Here is a 23,278-nt window from a genome sequence, read left to right on the forward strand (position 1 = left end):
AACCGGCATCGACGGTTTTCTGTTGATAACCTTGTTGTCTTGTGACTTATTTCTCCGTCAACAGAGAGCTGGATGGGAACTCTGTCAGGCGCGCACAGGAGACTGTATTTAACTGGAGTCAGCAAGGCTCTCCTTTGCTATCCTCGTCGTATAAACTGTTTGTCCAGTCATAAACAAGCAAGAGTACTGTCCAGTTCAGATAACTTGGTGAGAAACACCTACCTTCCTGTTCCCTCAACCCAATTTTGTTTTTTCGGGACTGTGCTACACTTGTGTTTATGTGGTATGATACTCTCGACCGAGCAAGTCTGATGTCTGCATGTTTCTGAGCGGGGGAGTTTGAGATCCAAAGTCCACATATCCTACCCCGCATGTATGACGATACGGGATGGAGTTGGCCTGAGTGTTTCTTATGCTGAGGAATTTAATTTGCGCCGGCTTCCCTTCTCTACCCTCCCTCAAGCTCTGTCTCAAACCTTGGCTCTGGGTAAAGACACCCAAAACAATGACAGCAATGCAGCAAGCAAACCGCCTCAGGCAGGCCTTCACTACAAAGAAGCCTGCCTTTGGGCTGTGGCAGATGCTTCCGGGCTCCAACATCTCGCGGGCTCTAGCCAGGACGCCGGGGATCGATTGGGTCATGGTGGATTGTGAACACGGAAATATTGATGGCACGTCGTCTTTTTTTTTTCTGTCTCTCCTTTGGGGAAGATACAGTAGCAGCATGCCGGCCCGTTCTGTTAACTTCATAACCTTCTTCCCGCCGTGATTGCTAGGCGGAAACACCCGTGGCTGACTATTTTTTTATTTGAGGTTGTAAATAGATGCCGCTATGCACGAGGCTGTGCCTGCCATCGCGGCAGTTGGCGTTTCGCCCATCGTGCGGATACCAGACTTTCAACCATGGATGGTCAAACGTACGGTTTTGTTTTTGTTGGGAAGGAGAAGCACTAGCTATTTTGGATCACTCATGATAGCAGGGCTACAAGATACGATATGCTGACATGCACATGATGCAGGAGCTCTTGATACTGGAGCTCATGGGGTACAGCTCAAACTTTCTCTGGTTCCCTTGTAGTCGTTTTCCATGGCCATTACAGTCGGCAACTAACCTTGACATACACTCAAACAGATACTCGTACCGCTGATCAGAACAGTGCAAGAGGTCAAGACGCTCGTGTCGGCGTGCAAGTTCCCACCCGAGGGGACGCGAGGCTTCGGCTCGCCCTTCGCCATGCAGACCTTCTCACCCACGCCGTCCATGACGACGTACCTGCAGTCGGCCAACTCGAGCCTGCTGACCATGGTGCAGATCGAGACGCGGGAGGCGCTGGAGGCGGTGGCCGAGATCGCGCCGCTCGTCGACGTGGTCCTGGTCGGGCCGTTTGACCTCGGCAACAACATCGGCCACCCGATCCTCGACGGCGTCATGAGCCAGGAGCTGACCAGCGCCGTGGAGAGCGTCAGGGTCGCGGCGGACAGGGCCGGCGTGGTTAGCGGCATCTTTTGCACGGGTCCCGAGATGGCCAGGGCCTGCGCCGACGCCGGCTGGGGCATGATCAGCGTCGCGACGGATCTGACGGCGTTGATGGGGACGATGGAGGAGAGGGTTGCGGTTGCGAGGGGGGAGGGTAAGCCCGGAGCGAAGGGTGGATATTAGACGGCATGTCTGCTAGAATTGTCGTGGGACGGAGACGGAATCATTGTCCCAAGTCGTAGAGTAGGAAGGGTGAAACTTGTATTTGCATACAAGGACGTATTCGTTTAATAATTAGACAATTATCAAATACAGTAAGATTGTTCAGGCTAAGCTTCCTTCAGATGTTTCTGCTTTGCGGAATGGCTGTAGTATTTTAAGTGGTGGATATAGCGTGGATGACAATGGTCAATATTGGAGTGAAGTCGAGGGAATTGAAAACAATTATCGAACGAGGTAGAGATTCAATGGCCGACCAGTGAAGCAATGTATTTCTGGGAATTGGCACATTCTAGGCCTTCTCAGCGGCATCCATCTTGGCCTGGACCTCGTCCGGGGTGAAGCGATGCATCAACTTCAAGGCACGAGATGAAAGCTGTGGATTCTCCTCTGGCGCATCAGCCTTGCTGACGTGAATCTTGCCGATAGTTTAGTCAGTAAAAGAGTTTTCGGGTGAAACGTGGTAGGGTAGTAAACATGGCATTGGATCCGCATCCGACTTACAACGGGAACGTCAAAGTCGTAGAGATCTCTCCATGACTTGGCCTCGGGCTTGATAATGTCGACCTCACGATAGACGAAAGGCCGATCGTCCCATACGGTGGACAGGGTGGCCTTGGCGTTTGTGCAGAGGCCGCAGTTCTCGCGCGTAAAGAGCGTGATGCGGCATGACTGCCAAAGACGACTTGATACACGCATCGCTGAGATTTTTATGGTTTTTATTTTCAGTTTGTTTTGCGCCTCGGGACTGAGCTGTGCTTGCGTGTTGTGAGAATTCGAACCACCCCCTGTTACAAGTGAATCCGTCAGAGGCAAGCTCAAAGTTGATGTGGTTCGATTCGCTACAAGGGACCCCTGGTTTGTAGCTCCGTTTGGGCTTAGCGGCATCCCTCCATCCCCGCGGCAGTGGACCCTTGCCAGTACTCAATATGCCTGTTGCCCCTCTCCAATGACGAAGTTGCACTCGATAGATTCTGGAAGCTCTCAGAACTTTTTGGATTCAAGAAAAAGCCGAATCCGCAAAACAGAGAGTGAAGAAACAACAATTGTCATGGGACTCGGACCCATTTGAACTGCCAATTCTTTGATCATTATATGGATCGAAAGTTCTTTCGATAGTTTGTCGTCGTCACGTCTTTCTCACGCGAAAAAGAAAGAAGTGGAATCCGCCTCACGAACACCAGTTGACCTTCTATCTGGAAGCACCAAAGACCTACCTACCTACCTACCTTACCTAGGTACCTACCTCAACCAAGGTTCATAAGCAGCAAAGACATCACTTGATCTGAGGAACGCAAACAAACATCTACGATCTGATCTGCACTCAACAAATTGCCAACTTTGACTAGCTCCCATCTTTCAACCCACTTCCAATGGCGCTGAAGTGTGTCCATCAAGGTTGCGGCAAGACCTATGTCGAGGGAGAAGAGGATGGGTGCAACTATCATCCTGGTCCCCCCATCTTCCACGAGGGTCAGAAAGGTAAGTTTGAGTGATAGCTTAGTCTTTGCTTGGCTCTCTATTTTGTTTTTCTGTTTTGCTTTTATGGAAATCATGTCGTATGGTCTAACCACCCCCACCTACCACCGACAGGTTGGAAGTGCTGCAAACCGCGCGTCTTGACCTTTGAAGAGTTCATGTCCATCACCCCCTGCACCCAAGGACGCCACTCCACCACGGACCTGCCCCCAAAGATTGAAAAGAAGGAAGCCCCCGCAGACGCGCCCGCGCCCGCTGCCTCGCAACCGCCGGCCGTGCCACGCGTCCCCGTCGCCTCCGCCACTGCAACCCCACCGGCAGAGGCGCCCGCGCCGCCGCCCGAATCGGAGGATGACGATCCTGCGCTAGAGATCCCAGATGGGAAGACCTGCAGGCGGAAGGGCTGTGACGCAACTTACAAGAAGGGGGCCGCCAGGGAAGGGGAGCAATGTGTCCACCACCCGGGTGTGCCCATCTTCCACGAGGGCAGCAAGGGTTACAGCTGCTGCAAGCGGCGCGTGCTCGAGTTTGACCAGTTCATGAAGATTGAGGGATGCGCGACCAAGGGTAGGCATCTGTTCGTCGGCAGCGGCGGCAAGAAGAAGGGGGCCGGCGCCAACGGTGCTGAGGGTGGAGAGCAGTTGTTGGAATCTGTCAGGTGAGTCTTGTCACGAAGCACAACACATAAAAGTTCTTCATGTGTTGCATCGGTCTAGTATCGTCATTTTTTGTTTGCCTCTCCTTTTGCGATAAGACAGTGAGGACGGGCCACGCCAAGCACTAGACCAGCCGATCTGCCAAGCGTCCGCCGCGACACATCGACCGTCCACAACCACGGAGGCCGTTATTACGCACGGAGGGGCGGGGCATGGACTACGCGGCTGTGCTGCGGCAAAGGCGCCAAGTCGGCCCTTCTTTTTCCTCTTGTGTTTTATACCAAGGTTTTCACGTCTGCACACTGACGTCTATTTTCCTCTCATCTAACTTGACAAACAACAACACACATTAGGCACGACTACTATCAAACTGCAACTACCGTGATCGCGTCCTTCTTCCTGAAAAAGATCGACAAGGACCGAGCAAAGGTCATATTCAACGCACAGTCCATCAACCTGGACCTGCCAACCACAGACACGACGCGCTACCGGACAGAGGTGCCTCTCTACGCGGCAGTGGATCCAGCAAAGTCGTCGTACAAGATCCTGGGCACCAAGCTCGAGGTGAACCTGGCCAAGGCGGATGTCGCGTCTTGGCCGGTGCTCAGGAGCGACGAGAGGCACACGGGCGAGATACTACAGGTCGGGAGGGCGGGGAGTGTTGCCCGGTGAATTTTCTTGAGGGGCGGTAGGGTAGGGTGGCGCTTGGAGAAGGGAGGGGAGGGGCAGAAAGAAAATATTTTCGGCTGGGTGGGCAAAAACAGCCATTGGCCTCGCGCCAAGCCGTTGAGGCGGCAGAAGTTGCGTTACCGGCGCTGAGGACGGAGCGCTAAATAACGGCCTAAGCGAAACGGCGACTAGTCGCCAAGAGTCTTTTTTTTCTTTTTCAAGTGGTTAAAAGCCTGGTTGAGGGTGACTAAACATGAAAAGAGCGGAAGATGGATTAATATCAAAAGAGATTTATTACAATGCCAGCATGCTGGTCTATAGTACCAAGGCATATAACCCCCCAAGAACCCCTAGCCAAGGGAGAGTATCTTATCTTGATGATCACAGCACAGCGCGTGGCGCGACCAGGGGGAACAAAATGTTCCACAGGGTAGCTCTCAACACGAGAGGGCATAGTGTTGAGAAGGGGGGTACGGAAAGGTACTGTAGACCATCGCTGCCCAAGGGCTAGCCTGGATTGGTTTTAGATCGTTTTTTTTTTCGATTTTAATACATTAACCTATTTGGATCTAAGTTGCCCAAGCCATCTACTGTGACGTGGCTCGTCCCGATCCAGGACATGACCCTGAAAATGAAGGAAAAAAAAAAAAAAAACGCCAAGCCGTTGTTCTATCTATCTTTCTCTTTCCTGCTGTTTGTTCTCTTTGTCTTCTTATTTGTTCCACTATTTTCCAGTCTACCGGTAGTACGGTTCTTGGCGGTTAAACTCTACCCTTGTCTAGGCTAAGACAACTTTACTCCCCCTTCCAGCTGACTAGTTGGGGAGGCGCAAGATTTGACAAATGTCTTGGAGTTGTGTGTAAAGAACAAAAAAAAAGATATGAAAAAAATAGACATGGCACACCGCCATGGCGGGTAAGTGGCGGACGGGATTCGGTAATTTGATGGGCTTGGCGTGGTCATCATGGAAGGATGGTTTAAAAGAAAAACGCCTTTGGAGAAGAGAAGAAGAAGGTTTCTTACCGAAGAGACGGGAGGGAATAGGTTGGTAGAGATGGGATTACCATACCTACGGGTAAAAAAAAAAGGGAAGAGAAGGGTGGGAAGCGGGAAGGGAAACAAGCCACCGAAAAAGGAAAACGTCACGAGACTTACACCTGGGAAGAGGAGGACGAGGCGTCGCTTACAAGACTTGGCGTCGGTGACACTTCGCGTACTCCGTACAAAAAAAAAAGATGACTGATAACTTTATTTGTTATATAAGGGTTTTTTCTGTGATTATAGCCCCTCCTTGTCTAGTTATTTAGTGATTGCTTTTCGACGTGCACTGCCCCGTGGCCCCCAGTCCCGGGGAAGGTTGCCGTCCGTGTGAAGAGATAGAAAAAAAAGATAAGAATTTTGTTTCTTTGTTTTTCTGAAACTTAGACCTAGGAAACATATCTTGGAAAACGAGCTTTCAGCTTGACTGACCTGACTGGCTCGATTTTTGTGCTTTGGGGAAAAAAAGAGCCAGTCAAAGTCACGTTGTCGAGCACGAGGATTGATTCAGCCTCACTTTCTTTTTGAGTTTTTGTCTTGTCATATTGTACTTCTTTTTTTTACTCTCTCTGTTTCCCTCTCGCCCCACACAAACCGGTGTTGGTTGCCACCGAACCCGGCCGGTTGGTTTTTTTTTTTTTCTGTTCATTCCTTGGCCGCCATGTGCTAAGTGGCTTAGACAAGGGAAGTATTACCACGTACACGGACCGAGAGCAAAGAGTACAGTAAAGAAAAAAAGAAACACTAAGATCTTGGCAGGATAGATGGGAAAGATGAGGCAGGGGTGAGAAAAAAAAAACGTGCATCTTGACAGCTTGATCATTCGTGGCATTTTGTTCCAATTCCTTTTTCTCGGTCCAACATGAACACCTCCTTTCTTTGTGTAACGACCGGGAAACGGATTTGAACCGATGGTTTCCTAGTCACACGGGGGGTCAATAATGGGACAACAAAAAAAAAATAAAGACACGACGGTTAGTTGCATTGAAACTGATCCGCGGGCCTTCGGGTTCAGTATGAAATAATAGAAAAAAAAAGGTTGAGTCGATCTACACATTTTGAGGTTGTGATCGATACAACTATCAACCGCAAATCAAGCCTTCCTTCTGCCTCTAAAGGCTGTGGCGAAACCTTGCCCTAGATCAACGTAATTAATTGTTTCGTACGCTCACAATTAAGCCACGATGACAATCACCCGCCAACCTAAGAGCCCTTGTCACAAACGCCCCCTTCCTCCAATTAACCAAAACAGAGAGCTGATTGGGATCGGACATTAAACAAACTCGGCATCAAGAAAGATCACGTTACTGGGTCAAAAAACAACAACATAAGAGCAGAAACAAAAAAAAAGGGAACAATTACGTTATTACTGCCTTACGAGTCGATCATGGCTCCGGCCTTCCCGCCAAGCCCTACCATTTTGCATTAAGTTCGGCACTAGCCATGGCACAGTAGCGTTCCGGTTATACCAAGAGGGAGGGGGCGTGGGGGTGGTTCTAGTCTAAATCGACATCAATTGTCGGGGGTTGGAGAGGGGGGGAAAGGAAATGGGTAAGCCGAGTTTCCTTGGCGATAGGGGCAGGGATAAGGGGGGGCGTGTGCGTGTTCCGTCGTCTGTGTGATATACTGTAACACAATACTAGTTCTAGGTACAAAAATGAACGATCAAAGAAAAAAAAAAAAAGAAAAAAGAAAGAAAGGCGGTGACGCGGCTATCTTCATTTACGTACCTAGTTTATCTCTTGAACAGAAACATTCCGAAGCATGAAAAATAAAATAAAAAATGCCATATCACGAGGGAGTCGGTATATGTAAAGTGAGATCGCGTACGTGAGATACAAACAGAAAAAAAAAGTCAAAAAAAAGTATAGACGGAAACTGGCGCAGTTTATTTGACTTTTAACCACTGGGTATTTTGCTTTCCCTAGCTTTTCAAAATCATGGCATCCCAGGAATTTGGATATACCGCCTTGCCGCGTATGAATCTAATGCAGGAGATTTTAAATAGAAAACAACCTTTACATCAAGCATCGCGTGCGCAGTCTGTCATTTGGTGACTTGCAGCAATATCCAAAAGACGAAACAACCTGCTCAGAGCTTAAATAGGCTTACCAAAGACCAAAATCAACCTATCCAACAATACGCCGCCCGAACTCAAGTCGCAGTTCATACATACTAGTAAATACTTGCATCAGATAGAAACTTTGCCTTCTCGGATGATCCAAGATCGGCAATGGGGCACACATGCATATTGAAATCAAAACGGTTATAACCAAAAAAGTGGTGGTGAATTTATTGGGCGCTCGCAGTGTTGAACCCCGAGAATATAGACTACAGAAGAATGGAAAACGAACTAAAAGGCTGTCTGAAATCCATCTATCGCATATTTCCCTCATAAGTGATGTCTTTTTCTGTGTGCATCTAGTAATGACCACCCATTTCGTCCCCATGTAAAACGCAGATAAATGACTTGAGAAGAGAAGTAAAAAAAAAAAAAGCAAGGGAAAAAACCCAAGGAAGAAAGATAAACAAAAAAGGCAAACAGAATTCAAATCTCAAGGGCAGTGGGGTTATCCCGATCCTGCCCCTCGTCGCTTTCTCATGTTAATACCGTACTCCGTAAATGCTCCCAGGATAAAAACAAAAGATTACCAAGACCCGAAAGAAAGAAACAAACACCGAATGCCCTGCCAATTGTCTCACAGCAGATGCCCCTCACGATAAACTAATAAAAATCTTTATATTCTGGTGGTTTTCATCATGGTCTTGCCGCTGGAGACGGTAAGGCCCCGGAGCCAAGGTTTAAATCCGACATGAGCGGCAAGTCTGGCAAGTTGGGTGTCCTCTTGATGTTTGACCTCCTTGGGCTCGAAGACGAGGATGAAGGCTCTGATATGCCCTGTTGTTGTACCAGGGCTGCCTTGGGTGGCTGTTGCTGCGGTGCCGGCTGCTCGTCTGCAAACATAACCTTGTCGCGGCTGAACGAGACCATAACTCGCCCTTCGTTGTCCCTTGACAGTAGCCTGCCGCGGCACTCGAGGTCCGGGCTAGATTGGGAGAATTGGATAATGATGCCACCGTCGGGCGCAGTTCCTACGAATGCGGCTTGCTGAAGTAGAGGAGTGGCTGCTGGCGGTTGTGGGGATGCGCGTCTGGGAAGAGCCTCTACGCTTTCGTCGCGGATTGTTGGTCTATCAAAAGATAAAGTCTGTTAGCCTGAAATTTTGAATATCATACGGTGGCCAAGATCATCAGGCTGGGTTGATAGAGGGAGGGGGTGGTTCAGGCTAGCAAAGGGATGATATGAAACCATGCCGATAACCGCTCATCTCTGCCCAATTGGGTATCTAGAAACAAGAGTTTTTCATTTCGAGAAACCCCCACATAGCAAGCCACCGCTACTGAAGTGGCAGGGGCATATGGTAAATGAAGACCCAAGTGACTCTTGAGTACCGAGCTTGCAGGGGAACGGGAAAGGGAACAAAGGGTGGCTTGGAAAAGAAAAAAAATAAAACAGGGTGCACTTACGTCTGGCTCATAGACAGACTCCCAGCCTTACTGTTCGCCCTGCTTCTGCTCCTTGTGCGCTCGATGACCTTGGTGCCCTTGCGATGGAGCATCGAGTTGACCAGGTTGCCCAACCCGGCAACGACCAGAACTGGAGTTCCCAGAGCCAATGCCCACGGTGGTCGATCGTGACCCTGAAGCACCAGGGCCATGTGCAAAATAATTCCGAAAATCGCAATGACTGATCCGAACTGTAGCATCGTCCAAGTGGCCCAGTAGAGGGACATGAGATCCTCGCCATCGCAGAACTGCAGGGCCAAAAGCGCGTACACCTCAATGACGACCATAACGACAGAGACGGAGGCGCAGGAGGCACTGACGTAGAGGCATCGGAGATGGAGATAACGAAACTTGGAGTCTTCGCTTCTCAGGTCTTTTGTGCGTTCGCTCGTGCTGTAGGCGGTGACTTATTAGTATATGAAAATGTTTTGTATGGATCAAGGGAAGGAGCAAAATACTCACCGTGAGTACCAGAATGATACAAACGAGAGAAGGAGGATGTTTCCACCAAACAACATCCAGTATAGCAAATCGAAGTGCACCCTGTCCAAGTGAGCAAATGGTCCAGCATAATGCTCGCAAAGGGCTGGATTCACGTCGTTAGCACCCTTGCTACTGGCAATGCTAACCGTGTTGTCGGCTAAACTGATATCTGTCGCCATTTGAACTGTGGTGTTGGTATTCTTGACAAAAAAAACAAATAGTCAAGTAAAACTCTCAACAGCTGATAAAGAAGGGTGTATATGCCAGATGAGGAAATGTATGAATCCAGCTAAAGATTTGTAGTTTAAGTTGAGACCAGCGGTGGGTGGTGGGTTGAAAACCAAGTTGCGATGACGGTCTTCTGTGCCACCAAAGCCCTTGGCACGTTTCTCGTTGGTGACGGGTTGAGGAGGGGACCGTGCCTTGCTGTAGGACCTGACTGGGTGATATGGATGGTGTCTAGGTACCTAATATGGGACTGCAGTTCGGCCGATGTACAGTCCGAGCTTTGAGTAGATTCGGGGGGCGGACCGGTTGTTTATCTGGGTGGTTTTGATGAACAGAAGGACAGTCTAGACCTCCAGAGGAATAGGTGCTACTCTGGATGAAAAAAAAGACCACGGGTTGAGGAAGTTCTTCCAAAAAAAAAAAAAAGAGTCCGAACAATGTGGGATGGCACTCTGTAAGAATAGGTCACTCTCGTGTCGTGCGCCTTCTAATGCGGCAGAAGTAAAATCTGATAGAAATTGTTTCTGATGTTCTCAGGTGCTCTCTTCTGTGAACCTTGGGAGGCGTGGGGTCCAAATGATATTTAAGTCGGAAGAGCAGGCTTGAAGATGGGAATCTGTTTGCCAAGCCGATGAAGATGGGGAAATTAGGCGTGTAGATATACCATCAGAGGTAAGTGACAGAGAAAAGAGCCCCAAAGCTAGACAGATTACCGTTGAGGCAAGTAGACGGTGTGGCAGAAACAATCTTCGACAGGGTATGACCCAATATCCGTCCTACCAAGGTGTTCAGGCAACGCTCTTTTAGGCCAAGCCTCGATCTACTGTTGTTGAGACGAGACTGCGCATGCAAAACTCAAACAACAAACACCATCCATGTACATGGGGGGATAGCTGCCTGACTGACAGGGTGGAGGATCTTATCTAGCAGAATGCGGGCTGACTGGGGTCGCGGGGTCGGGTAATAAAAAATGTGGACAGACCAGACGGTATTTGAAAGCATAAGTGAGGCAAGGGGAAGCGAGGGAGCCCAATAGGCAGAGTAAAAGATCTAGACTAGACCAAGATAGGTGGGGAGGTAGGGAAGATAACACACAAGAGACATACGGAGCTCGGTGAAGAAAGTGTATGGGTGGGTGTAAAGGTTGAAGAATAATTTTAAAAAGAAAAAAAAAAGAAAAACCAGGGGCCCGACAGAGTAGACCGAGTGGGCCTACCTACCTAGTCTGGTATGGCCTATTAAGGTAGGTATTGTAGAGAGAGAGAGAGATAGATGGAGAGAGAGAGAGAGGTAGGTTAAACCGAACCGGTCGGTTGTGATGTGCGGCAAAGAGAAATTAGATGTGCCTGTTGGCACTTAGCCAAGATGGGCAGTGCCTAATTACGTAGATCAACTGGAACCAGAAAAATACATGCAAAACAGAGAACCTGACAGGAAAGACAGCATGGGGCCAAAAAGAATCCCATACCCAGACGCATCGACATGATGGAGCCAAGAAAAGCACAGCCATTGCAGACTTCCATAATAGGCAGTAACTTTGATACCAGAGATAATAATAAATTGTTTAAAATTTTTCTTTAAAAAAATCAAAAAAGACAGCAGGAACGAACGGTATTACACAAGCAAACAGGGTCTCCCCGTGTGGTGTGTCAGCAAACCGGACGGGTAGGCAGGCAGACCAAGAGATCTTTCGTGATTTCCCTGTCGTTGGTACCTGCTTAGAGACCAAGAAAAGAACAAAAAAGAACGGCCTCCGTACAGGTGCGGCTCACCACGGCGCCTCTACCGACATGAGTAGGTACGTACTATCTTTTCCGTTGATCTTCAATGTATTCGTAATGTTCATGGGGTATAACCACTTACACATATTGCCTGCCCGTCCCTGGTTTCTTCTCGCTATCATCTCTTGGCTTTTTTTTTCTTTTTTTTTTGCTTTTTCCTTTTTCCTTTTTTTTTCTTTTTTTTTTCTTGTTAAACCTGTGAGAGTATTGGTTTGACTACCAAGCCTTGGCGTTTGTGATCTTCTGCAGGGTTCCATTGCTTGAGGCGACCCGACCGAGGGCCTGCTGCGTCTTGGCAGTGGGAGGGTGTGTCTATACATACATGAATGGACATTGAAAAAGATTTCGTCTCGATCTGGAAACTTGGTGGGCCGTCGAGATCTTGCGTAACCTACCGGCTCTCAGTCAAGGCGCCAAGCCTTGCCGGGACCACTAGGGGCCTTTGATTGAGGCCGTGTAAGTATGTGTACAATGCGGCGCCAGGTCTGACCACGTTAGCGCGGGCGGTCTGGTATGTTAGCCCGACGGGTAGCCTTTCTATGTCAGGACACCCCAGTGACGTGCAAGCCGCCAAGATTAAGCTCGGGGGTGGGCATGACATCCGATGGGGGTAAGGTCCCGGGATAGCCGCGAGTCGCTTCACTGCCTCATTCACTCACTCTACATTATCTTGAGGAACTTGTATTATTGTACAGACTTTGGCAGATCGCTGCATCGGAAAATTGAAACAAGAGAAAATTCTAAATGAGGCATAAAATGAAGAAGGACGCTCAACAATATGATATTGTGGGCCTTACTAATTAGGAGTTTCTCTGCGGAGGATCCCAAGGTTTCGTTTCTGAGTAAATCACTGCCGTTGACAGCCTAAAATGGAGCATTTACTTTTGGTACAGAGTGGAGAAAGCCTCACGAGCTGTAAGACCAGCCAATCTTGCTTCTTAATTATGTTAGGATAGGAAAAAAAAAAAGAGGACAAAATTTTTTTAGGCTCCAAACCCCTCAATCAACTCGACCCTGTCAAGCATCATTCCCTTTCTCATGACATACTCTCGGAGAGCTGCGAACTCTTCGCCTTCCTCCTCACCCCAGCGCGATGGTTGGGAAAAACCAAACGAACATGCAACCTTGTCAAGGGCCGCACGCTCCTCCTCTCGTGCCCAACGTTGATACATTGAGGTTCCTGGAGTCCACGTTACCCGTTTCATTTGGTCATTACCTGTAGCCGTTGCGATCATACCAATGATGCCGGTAAAGCCAATGTATGTGATGATGCCGGCAAAGGCTATAGTAGTGGCTTTTGAGCCGTCCATTGTGTTCTGTAAGGTTGACATCTTGGATGCTAAGACATAGATGACGACGGGAAGCGAAGCCAGGCAGCTTGCGGGCAAAAAAGCTTTCTGGAGAAGTTTCGATCGAGTAAACGCCTTGGTAGAGTAAGTGCTCTCGATGATCCCCACAGCCGCATCCAGGTTCTTGGCTTCGATGGCAACATCGAGGGCGGCCTCGGCAATATCAGGATCTACAGCACGAGCCGGCATGTGTGGGTTCTGTTTGACATATTTGATTGACCCTTCGGTGCCCGACTTCTGGGGCACAGGCTTTGACGCGTACATGGAGAGTACATGCGGTAGTGTTTCGGGTCTGCCAAGACGTGCTTGAACCCGAATGTATTGGCTGAGCACCTCTCGGGAGATAGGTGCATTTGGGTGCGCTATTATGGCATAAGCCGCATCCCAAATGGTATCCATAGCCCTCTTGTGCTGGCGGGCAAAATCACCGGCTGAATCCGCCCGGGCTGAATCAGGCGACGGGGAATGACCTGGTGTCTGCGGAAGACGGCGGGCAGTGAGAGCTGAGGTGGGCTCGGTGGCAGTGCCAAGACCGGCATCCCCCTTGGATCTCGAGCCAGCCATAACGTCAGAGGAGGAGGAACCATCAAATGACAGGAGCGCCTCCGACACAGACGGGGCCGGCTTTGACTCGACCAAATTGGCGTGCTGAGGTGGGCGAATCGAGTTTTTCAGCAGACCTGAGGCTCTTTCACACGCTCGGAGCACAGACATAACTGATTCCTCAGTAGGAATCCCGGTATGGCTCAGGAAGAGGCTTTTGAAGTGCAAGACAGGGGCGATAACTTTGTCCAGTGTAAGCCCCCCTTCGGTTTTCGTACTCCTGTTCCCTCGGTTACCATCTTGATCGTCATTAGTGGCCCATCTTGACGGGAGATTTTGCCTTTGGCCATGACTACCAATCCCTGACAGACTGGTAGTAGTGCGGAATCTGTAGGTGCTGGTTGTTGTGAATCTGCTAGAGTTAATGCCTCGTGGAAAGGTTGCCGGGGAGTGGGAGTTCAAGTCCCGTGACTTGGACGAGCGTGCGGGCGCCCGATAGCAAGTCCCGGCTGCTCCCGCAACCGTGGCCGCCGTTGAAAGAGTAGCAAAAGAATGCCTCGTAGAAAGTATGCTGCAGATGCTACACATCTGGGGGCGTCTAGCCGAGGTTGGCCGCAACGGCAGGACCAGACGATGCATTTTTTTCTCCTCTTTTTTTTTTTTTTTTTTTTTTTTCGCGTGCGAGAGGCCGGCAGCAGGCAGTCACAGACGAGAAGTCTGCGTTATGCAACGCAATGCTATACGCTGCTCTCCGCTCTCTGCGACTCCGTGATGCTTGCTCTGCTATGAATGCAGTTATTTTGCAACACCTGTCGCACAGGAGCCTCGCTGAACTGTATCAGGCGAGTGGTTCACAGCGATGGGATGAGATTGAGGTGCCTCCTGTCGCGCTCGACACCTGGAGGTCTTGGCGTCGATTAATTTCTAGCACGTGAGTAATGCAGGTCGGTATGTGGTATGTACCTTCTTATGTATGTGCTGCGCGTCGAGTCGGAATCTGTGTTTCTAAAATCCAAAATTGGAAACAAGCTGTACTTATGGGCTTGATTTAATGGACCCTTGGTGCGTGTTTGTCTGGCGAAGGGTGAACAAACAAACAGCTTGTTTTTGATTGATTGGCCTGTGTCGTGTGGAATCAAATCAAGTAGTCAATCAAATCACGTCGAAGTTTTTCTCAGCCGCGCTCAGGCCAGGGATCATGGGACAGACACGCGTTGATCCTCCTTGCCGCAGATCTGGGATGCTGCATCGGGCACATTGAAGCAATGGGTCCCGTCTGGACCTTGGGTGGATTTCCAATGAAATCCAAAGAAAATCCCAATGGTGGATGAGTGGCTTGAACGCTCCCCAGCAGCTTTTGCACGGTTACATTGTAGAGAACTAGAGATTCCTTCAGCGAATGTACCATCTGTGAGTGGCCCAAGACTGTGGAGCACAACCACTTCAACCCAGCCACAAAACCCCACATTTTGAGTGACGACAGTGCCCCTACCTTACGTTAGTTAGCTGCGTTGTGCCTGCTTCAATCCATCCATCGGGCTGCGGTACGACATGCTAATTGAACGTCACTCAGTCATGAACTCGGCTGAACGCTTGTATTCTGACACGCAAGCCAACTTCCAACTGTCCCAACCCGCTGTCTCTCTCTGATCGCTTCTATTCCTGGCCAAGGCCCGACAAAATCCTTCCTCTCGAGCCCGCCACTGTTGTTGAAGGCTCTATAACGACCTCACGAGTCAAGCGATCCAGTCGCCGTCCGCCCCTCGATTGCTCACCGTTGTTGTTGTTGTTGCTGCTACTGTTGGGGCTCGTTTAGTCACAAGCAGCGGGCGGGAACAACAGTCGCAGCCCGACTGAGCTCATCTTGATGGCTTACGTGTGTGCCCAACGAACCGTCTTATCTATTTGACATTTGGGCTTAACTGCTGCCTACAGCGTGAACCGTTGGTCCCTTCGACCATATATTGATAGGATCTATCTGGGACAGAGCTGGGTCGACCATCTTCTGTCGTACCCGCAAGCAAACAAATACAAAGATAAAAACTATACCAAAAACAAAAGAACATTCTGACTCGGCTTGACTGGCCTTGATCAAACAAAGATGCCGCCCCCTCCTCCACCTCCCCCACCCCCTCCCATGCCCGGTCGGGGAGGACCGCCGCCTCCTCCACCGCCGCCAGGCGGCCTACCTGCCAGGCCTCCACCGGCGAACAACAGAGTAAGTTGAGTCTCAAGACATTGTTGCGTCGTATGATATACGGTGGTGACTAACCCAGTTCTTTTGTTACTTTTCCCCACAGGGTGCACTTCTAAGCGACATCACAAAGGGCAAGGCTCTCAAAAAGACCGTCACAAATGACCGTTCAGCACCTATACTTGCCGGCTCCGGTGGTGGCACCTCGGCCGGACCTCCTGTCGGGGGTGCCCCACCTGTGCCCGGGATGTTGGGTGGTATGCCAAAGCCTCCGGGCGGTCTAGCGCCTCCAGTCCCCGGCAACCGGATGAGGAGCAACAGTGATCACGGAAGATCTGATTCTACAGGATCAGCCGGAGGAGGATTGGAGACCAGTGCTCCGCAGCTCGGTGGCTTGTTTGCTGGCATTGGTATGCCAAAGCTAAGGAAAACTGGTGGCGGTGTCGACACAGGAGGTATGTTGAATGCAGATTAATGTCCATTCCGTCTGCTTGGTCAAACTAACACATATCTTTGCAGCAAACCGTGATGCATCATATCTATCAGACCCGGAAAGCTCTACAGGCTCGGCTCCGAAACCGCCATCGATGTCTGCTCCAAAACCGCCGTCAGGTGCCGCTCCTAGAGTGCCAGGTCGCCCAGGCGTTCCTGCTCCGCCAGCCGGGCCGACATCTCATCCCTCGATTGCGAATTTAAGAAAGAACCCTAGCGATGTGCCACGGCCCTTCTCATCCGCATCCATGATGAAGGGGCCACCTCCTCCAATAGGCAAAAAGCCACCTCCCCCTCCGGGTTCTCGCAAACCATCCTCCATGTCAGTTGCTCCTCCAGCTCCACCAAGTGCGCCGCCTGCTCCACCACCACCTCCCCCGTCTTCTGCTCCCAGACCGCCTCCGGCTCCTTCACGTGGAACTCCGCCACCGCCAGCTGTACCACCCAGCTCGGGGCCCTCATCAAATGGGGCAGCAGCGGCCAGTCTCGCAGTACAAGCTGCGATCCGAGCAGCATCAAGTCCCAGCTCGGCACCAGCGGCACCACCGCCTCCGCCACCGCCGGTTGCCCGCGGTAATAGCAATCCAACATCTCCGCCGCCACCGCCGCCTTCTTCTGGTGCACCACCACCACCATCTTCACCAGTCCCGCCGCCCCCGAGGCCGGCCCATCACCAACACCAGCCTTCAGCCAGCCGTGCGGCGCTACTCGATCCCGCGGCGTTCACGCTCACTCCTAATGGTGGCAAGCTGCAAAGTCCGACTCGGTCACTCTCTGGGGCACGACCAGGGACTGCAGGAGGAGATACTGCCAATGGTGGGGGCATGTACGTTGTGCATGACCCGCGTTGGAAGTTTGTGGGAGAAGACAAGTTCCCCAAGCCACGGGAATTCTCAGGCGGGGTCAAGCGATACCGCGCTGGTAGGGGAAGCAGTGTACCCTTGGATCTAAGATCTCTGGGGTAGATCTTTTCAAGGTGGATTTGGGGTAGAGACATGTCTGAAAACTACATGGGAGTGGGCATTCATTGTTTTGTTTTGAATCTGACTTATGGAGAACAGATTAGAAGAAGCATTTTTTGCCGCGACTAAACTAATCAGGTAGTATAAGTCGATGGTCCATAGCTTGGCAGTTTACAGAAATGATCTTATATCCCTACCAAAGTCCACGTGCCAAGCCTTGTTTTGGGTAAAAGATTGGAATACGTCTACTGCTGACACCCAGTCTCCCCTTTTCACTGTCTGATTTACCCGACGCCCAAATTTTTCCGTCGACTGGGAAAGTGCCTGTGTACTCTTTGTGCAGGGCCGCAGGTAGCACACTTCTTTCTCTAGGCCTCACAAGTTTAGCCCGCGCTCTATTTTCGTCTCGTCTAGTCTAGGTATAAAGAGCCGGGAAGGGGGGGCTGGTCTTTTTTTTGTTTTGCCAGGCTTCCCCATATCTTCGACTCGCTCACCACACGCGCGCCCGGTACTGTACTATGTTGACAAAGCAAGGAGGAAGGAAAGAAAAGAAGGGACAAGGCCGTCGAGTCAAGTGTTCCACATGTCGAAACGGCGAGACCCTTTTTACTTGCTTTGTGATACATGACTTGATCACGAACGGTATGCCAGACCAAAAAAAAAAAAAAAAAAGTATCCAGGACGAGGCGGGCGTGAAATCTTTCCATTTCAGGAATAATCTGGAAAGGAGTGTCGAGCAAGGAAAGGGGGGTCTTGGGTCTTGGATGTTTGTATTATCTTCAAACTATTCATTAAAAAAGAAAAGAAAAAAGGCTAAAGAAACCAAGGGTATTTTGCCCAATAAAAGTGTGCTAAGATAAAAAGAAGAAGAAAGAATAAAAAAGATGTGAAGTTGGTCTTTTTTTGGCTCTGTTTTTTTTTTCTTTTTTTTTTTCTTCTCTCTATGTTATGCCTTGTGCTTTTATCGCATATCTAGGCTCTATCCTTGTTATGTCAATAATTTGCCTGGTTTCTGAGTCGAACAAGCTGTTGCATTACAAAAGAAATGCCAAGCCGTGCTTGATGATGCATCATAATCTCTTCTCTCTTTTTTTAAAACTCCAGGAAATTTGATGGGCTTTATCGACGATCGGGGGGATCAGAATTTACCGTATGACTGGATCTGACAAATAGATCGGCCGTGTCAAAAAAAAAAGCGATGCACATAGTTATGACGATAAACGTTTTATTAACGAGGCTGTGCTGTAGGCTAATGGGAGGCCGTTTGCATGTGAGAAATGAACTTGACAGAATGCCTGTCTTTTTCTTTCCGAATTGGTTTACTGTAGTTGGCCCGTCCATCCCACGCTACTACTGGGGACTACTTATTACCTATGTTGTTGAATTTTTGTTGCTGCCAAAAAGAAAGCTCCGGTAGGTTTGATGTGCAGCTTGCAATCTATATGATTTAGTAGCCAGCAAGCTCAAGGTTCCGATAAGTCACTGGGTCAATTCTAGAGCATCGCTGCAAATGACACTGAATGATGCTCCTCACATCTTCTTCAGTGTCAGCGCCACAGCGGTCGAATGTCGATCTTCATAAACTCGGATGTCTGTCTCCGGCTGCAAGTTGATCTCATGCTCGACCTCTACTTGCCTGGTCTCTCCAAAACGCTGGGAATGTCACCGAGTAAACCAACGCCTTTCTTCTCAGAACAGACTATAACACATTTTCGACAAAAGAGCATGTCCTCATTAGGAGGCACCTTTACCACGGCTCCAACTGGCAATGAATCTCTTTCGTGGTATAGCATGTCTGGCTGTACCAAGGAATTTGTTGTAACTGGGCATTGGTTCTCTATGTGATAAAACCAGCCAGTGCTAAAGCTACGAATGAAGCAGGATATATAATCCTTTCCCTTAGATTAACTTAGGTACTCAGATTTCGCATCCGAGTTCTTTCTCAGGCAAAACCGCTCATCCATCGACATGGACATAATAAAGCTGCAGGGAAGAGGTACATGAAGTTGACCGGGGATGTCAGCCCTTGTGATATTTACGACTTTGTGGAAGTCTTGACCAACTGGGTCAAGCCTATTGCAACCATTTAAGTAACACTGGTTTATGGCCATTCTGGCTTTTATACCCAAGAGTCAAGTTGCTTCAACATAGACCGAGCGACCCCTGAAAGCCTATTATTATAAATAACGTTTCTTTTTCTTCTTTTTTCTTTCCCAGAATGGGTTAGGTGGGATCAAAAATCTCAGCAGCCCCGGAGCAAGCATCTTCTCCAATTGCCTTGATAAACATAAATATGCCCACCTATAAAATCTCATCTTAAAACCGCAGCTTGGAACTAGGCTTCTTGTAACAGGAAGCACTCCACCCCACAGAAAAAACCCGGGCAGCAAACAGACAATGGCGCTAGCAAGCCCGCGTCCTCGACCGCAGCCCCGAGCCCAGCCAGGACGTCGAGCATCGACTTCAGCCCGTGCATCCGCGCCATGGCCACGGCACGCCCAAACCGTCTCCCGTGTGTCGAAGACGGCCTCGGCGTCCCGCAGCAGCCCTTTCTCGAACGTAGGGTAGACCCAATGCGTCCACTGATGTCGTCTGGGCCAGGAGTCGACCATTTCCATGATGAAATGGACCAGGGAGGTGTCGCCCTTGTTGGGAGACGTGTGGAAGATGAAGTACAGGAGTTCATATTCCACCCACCCCCCTTGGTAGTCTTCCTTGATTCCAATGTCGTGCTCCATCGAGTCTAGCGTCGTGAGCATGTCAAAACCGCCGTGTGCCGCCGCGAGCATGACCCGGGCGTCTGACATATCGAATCCCCAGTCTGTGTCGGGATGCGTCGAGGCTTCAGGCTCTGTAGCAACACCCTCCTGGCCAGTTCGACGTCGCCAATGTAAGCGGCCGCAATCAGCGGCAGTTGCTTGAGCAGACGGTCGTCATCATAGGAAGCAGAGGAGCTCAGCCGAGAAAAATACAATGGCCGAAAGTGAAATGCTGTTGGAAGAGGGTAGTACACAGTAATAATAAGATGTGTGGTTTGTCGTCAACTTTTAACCGCCAAAGCAAGACGAGTTATGGGTAAAAAAAAGGTGATGGACACAGTCAAAGAGGTTAGGTGAGCATTTTTACTCAATAATGCCTTGCGCCCCAAGGCTGACCTCTGCCAGCTTTGTAGTTTTGTTGTTCAATGATTCGGTAGTTCAGAAGTTCTGGCATGTACACGTACGTCATCGAAGTATTAAGTTGTCTAATCTCTTTGCATCTATAGTTGTGAGCTTGTCCGCAACTGCCGTTCTGACACCGAGACAAGTAAATAATCCCCGTCAGCCACTACTCACCCTCCATTTAACCCAATAACTTAAGCCCGCCTTTAGTCTTCTGACCAGGCTTCACAATGCCACCCGGGTTATGAGGTCCCAGACGTGGCTCATAACCACCGCCGCCTCCGCCTCCGCCTCCACCACCACCACCTCCACCGTTACCCTTTCTCTTGTCATTCCTCCCGCCGTGCCTCTTGTCCGGCTTGACGTTGGTGACCTTGATCTCGGTGTTTGCCTTTCTGCACGTGACAGGGTGGCTCTGGATGTACTTGCCGTTCATCTCCTTTGCAGCCTGGAAAAACTCATCCGGGTCGCTGAAGCTGACGAATCCGTAGCCTTTGCTCTTGTTGGTGCGCTTGTCCCGTATGACCTTTGACTTTTGTACACTCTTCCACCGCGAAAACGCCTTGAGCAGCGACTCGTCCGTCGTCTCGCCCGCCAGGTTGCCGACAAAGAGGCGAAGGTGCGTTGGGTCCCACTCCACAAGCGTGTCGTCGGCCCATTTCTTACCGCCTCCGCTCCGATACACCGTCTTCTTCCGCTCCTCCCCGTTGGCGCCCGCCTCGGCTTGCTCCGGCTGCTGTGCCTGCTGCTGCTGCGGGTACTGAGACGTTGCGTCTGGCCCGATCGGCCCCACCACCGTCGGGTCCGTCTCGCTCCTGGGAAGGTAGGCGCTCTGCCACTGTGCCATCTGTGCCGCCATCTCGGCCTCCTCGCTCTGCGCCGATACCGGCCCAGCCACCGGGGCTGCCGCTGCTGCTGCCGGTACGGGGAATGGGTTTCTGATTTGTGGTCCTGCGCCGTAGCTCGCTGCACCGGGTTGGGCGTTCGGCTGCCGGTAGTTGTTATATCCGGACGAGTAGGTGGTAGCGCCGGCGGCCGTGCTGCCGCCGCCGCCACCGTATCCTCCCCTCGCGTATCCGCCAGAGTTCCTCACCGGCATGGCCGTGGGCGCCGCAGGGTATGAAGGGTACGAAGAAGTCGTCGCAGGTGCGCCATACCGAGATGGTGGTGCCGAGTAGCCCGGCGCGGCGCTGGAGTATGATGATGGTGGTGCTGCTGCGCCGGCGGCGGTGGCGGGGTAGCCTGGCGGTGCAGAGTAGGTACTAGGGGAAGAAAAGGTGGAGGAAAATCTAGATGTTGCCTGAGGTCCGATCGGCTGTGGTTGTTGCTTGCTTCCCGGGGGTGCGGGTGGTCTGGGTGGGAGAGATGGGTGCGCCGAGGGGACTCCTGGGGGACCCGGATACGACATGATGAACTTCAGGCTTTCTCGACTTTTTTTTTCTTACTTCTTCGTGATAGGCTTTTTTTCAAAGAAACGTACCTGGCAGATAAGCCGTGGGAGGTTGTTTGTTGTGTGGAGATGAATGAACAGTTCTTGGTATATGATTTTGATGCGATTCCGGCGCGACGCGACAGACGTTAAAGGAGTTTGACAAGCTCTGCGACTTTCAGCATGGATAATGTCGCATTAGATAATCCGATAGATCGAGTTATCACATGACAGCGAACGCTAAATTAGCGTTAAAAGCAGGATAAAAGAGCCTCCGCGCTCTTTTGGCTAAATAGCGCTACTTAACCCAATATATGGCTCTCCTACCCTATTAATTTTGCCTGCACGTATTCGTTAATATGCGTCAATTATAAGCCCGGTATAGTAATAAACTATTACAATTTCTATTTTACGCAAATTGCGTTAAAAATCACATTAATAACGTTATAATAACTATTTTTTTTTTTTTTTTTTTTACAAATTAAAAGTTATTTCCGGGAATAGCCCCTATTTTCCCAAACCTATTAAATTTACCATAACCTTCAACGAAAAATTTTAAAAATCGGTTATAATATTTAATTTTTAAATAGGGTAGTTAAAATGGTTTAAAACCTACCGCCAAAATACCGAAATTTTACGTATATAAAAATTAATAAACCCGAATTTACAAACCGATAAACCGTTTTTAATATTCGAAAAATTTACAAAAACCGTTACCGAATGGCTTAAACGCGTTAAATTCGAAAAATATAACGCCCAATTTAAATTATAAAATATAAATACAATTTCGCAAAAAGTAACGTTACGTAAAATCGTAAAAACGTTTTACGAAAAAGGTTAACCAATGCCGAAAATATTAGAAAAACCTATTAAATTAACAAACCTTATTTTTTTTAAAATAAAAAACGCCGTGGATAATGTGAGGATCAGGCCCCTAGACCTACCCTCAGAATCACGACTCGGCTCCACACCGAGCCAGGGATCGGACAAGGATCCACTACCTCCGGATTTAAGCGCGTCTCTTGAGCGCGTCGTCGATTGTAATTTCTCTCTTCTCTTCAGTTTAGAATTTTCGTCGATAGCGCCTAATACACTAAGGTTCTCCAATGTATGCCTGGCCGTGACATAATTCTAAACTCACTATGATTTGCTGGTGAAGCAATTAAAATATATCGTTCAATCCCTTCATTCAATCGTTCACCACGTCGGCTGTGCACGACGGTAAACTAGGCCACAGAAGACACCATTCGCGAAATCAATGTCGCCGCGTAAGAATTACGGCCCACCGATTCGCCAATCCCAACGCGTGACAAACGCAAACTCAGCAAAGCCAGATAATTTGGCTTCAGGCACTGCTACTCCCAACACCGAAGGTTCGGATCAAAACGGAGAGATTACATTTGCCCCAGTGAGCCCAAAGCCAGTAGAGCCCGCTCCTACCAGCGCCAACACAGAGCCTGAAGAGCCCGTTGAGCCCCAATCCGACACAGAGCAAGATCAGCGAATCGACAGCATCGAAGTTGACGGATCGTACGAGTACGAGTCAGTTTC

At 49.7% G+C, this 23,278-nt stretch overlaps 8 protein-coding genes across 8 annotated transcripts; 3 read left to right on the forward strand and 5 right to left on the reverse strand.

Moving 5' to 3' along the window:
* Positions 1–505: 505 nt before the first annotated feature.
* PgNI_04183 (uncharacterized protein) lies at positions 506–1,660 on the forward strand (the record flags this gene model as incomplete). The annotated part of the gene is made up of 4 exons (XM_031124234.1): positions 506–650; positions 825–917; positions 1,020–1,045; positions 1,133–1,660. 4 exons carry the CDS (start codon positions 506–508, stop codon positions 1,658–1,660), a joined length of 792 nt encoding a protein of 263 aa, XP_030984914.1.
* Positions 1,078–2,478, reverse strand: PgNI_04184 (uncharacterized protein). The gene is made up of 2 exons (XM_031124235.1): positions 2,201–2,478; positions 1,078–2,114 (listed from the first exon to the last, which is right to left on the reverse strand). The coding sequence occupies exons 1-2, from the start codon at positions 2,393–2,395 to the stop codon at positions 1,989–1,991; spliced, it is 321 nt and encodes a 106-aa protein (XP_030984384.1). The 5' UTR covers positions 2,396–2,478; the 3' UTR covers positions 1,078–1,988.
* A 591-nt stretch (positions 2,479–3,069) lies between these two features.
* PgNI_04185 (uncharacterized protein) lies at positions 3,070–4,806 on the forward strand (the record flags this gene model as incomplete). Its single annotated transcript, XM_031124236.1, has 3 exons — positions 3,070–3,178; positions 3,290–3,833; positions 4,185–4,806. The coding sequence occupies 3 exons, from the start codon at positions 3,070–3,072 to the stop codon at positions 4,501–4,503; spliced, it is 972 nt and encodes a 323-aa protein (XP_030984917.1). The 3' UTR covers positions 4,504–4,806.
* A 3,490-nt stretch (positions 4,807–8,296) lies between these two features.
* Positions 8,297–9,767, reverse strand: PgNI_04186 (uncharacterized protein; the record flags this gene model as incomplete). Its single annotated transcript, XM_031124237.1, has 3 exons — positions 8,297–8,729; positions 9,067–9,498; positions 9,568–9,767. 3 exons carry the CDS (start codon positions 9,765–9,767, stop codon positions 8,297–8,299), a joined length of 1,065 nt encoding a protein of 354 aa, XP_030984382.1.
* A 2,813-nt stretch (positions 9,768–12,580) lies between these two features.
* On the reverse strand, positions 12,581–14,128 carry PgNI_04187 (uncharacterized protein; the record flags this gene model as incomplete). Its single annotated transcript, XM_031124238.1, has 1 exon — positions 12,581–14,128. The coding sequence occupies one exon, from the start codon at positions 14,126–14,128 to the stop codon at positions 12,581–12,583; it is 1,548 nt and encodes a 515-aa protein (XP_030984383.1).
* A 906-nt stretch (positions 14,129–15,034) lies between these two features.
* Positions 15,035–17,305, forward strand: PgNI_04188 (uncharacterized protein). Its single transcript, XM_031124239.1, has 3 exons — positions 15,035–15,707; positions 15,790–16,138; positions 16,203–17,305. The coding sequence occupies exons 1-3, from the start codon at positions 15,591–15,593 to the stop codon at positions 17,138–17,140; spliced, it is 1,404 nt and encodes a 467-aa protein (XP_030984386.1). The 5' UTR covers positions 15,035–15,590; the 3' UTR covers positions 17,141–17,305.
* A 2,055-nt stretch (positions 17,306–19,360) lies between these two features.
* PgNI_04189 (uncharacterized protein) lies at positions 19,361–19,944 on the reverse strand (the record flags this gene model as incomplete). The annotated part of the gene is made up of 2 exons (XM_031124240.1): positions 19,361–19,438; positions 19,534–19,944. The coding sequence occupies 2 exons, from the start codon at positions 19,942–19,944 to the stop codon at positions 19,361–19,363; spliced, it is 489 nt and encodes a 162-aa protein (XP_030984387.1).
* Positions 19,945–20,479: 535 nt separating this feature from the next.
* On the reverse strand, positions 20,480–21,706 carry PgNI_04190 (uncharacterized protein; the record flags this gene model as incomplete). Its single annotated transcript, XM_031124241.1, has 1 exon — positions 20,480–21,706. The coding sequence occupies one exon, from the start codon at positions 21,704–21,706 to the stop codon at positions 20,480–20,482; it is 1,227 nt and encodes a 408-aa protein (XP_030985679.1).
* Positions 21,707–23,278: the final 1,572 nt, after the last annotated feature.

The sequence above is a fragment of the Pyricularia grisea genome, assembly GCF_004355905.1.
Source record: "Pyricularia grisea strain NI907 chromosome Unknown Pyricularia_grisea_NI907_Scaffold_2, whole genome shotgun sequence".
Taxonomy (NCBI): domain Eukaryota; kingdom Fungi; phylum Ascomycota; class Sordariomycetes; order Magnaporthales; family Pyriculariaceae; genus Pyricularia; species Pyricularia grisea.

Bases quoted from the DNA above. Each gene is read 5' to 3' on its own strand.
- PgNI_04184 (XM_031124235.1), bottom strand. From the start codon at position 2,395: ATGCGTGTATCAAGTCGTCTTTGGCAGTCATGCCGCATCACGCTCTTT. The intron at 2,115-2,200 runs GTAAGTCGGATG...ACTATCGGCAAG, and splicing joins ACGACTTTGACGTTCCCGTT to ATTCACGTCAGCAAGGCTGA.
- PgNI_04188 (XM_031124239.1), top strand. From the start codon at position 15,591: ATGCCGCCCCCTCCTCCACCTCCCCCACCCCCTCCCATGCCCGGTCGG. The intron at 15,708-15,789 runs GTAAGTTGAGTC...TTTTCCCCACAG, and splicing joins CTCCACCGGCGAACAACAGA to GGTGCACTTCTAAGCGACAT. The intron at 16,139-16,202 runs GTATGTTGAATG...ATATCTTTGCAG, and splicing joins TGGCGGTGTCGACACAGGAG to CAAACCGTGATGCATCATAT.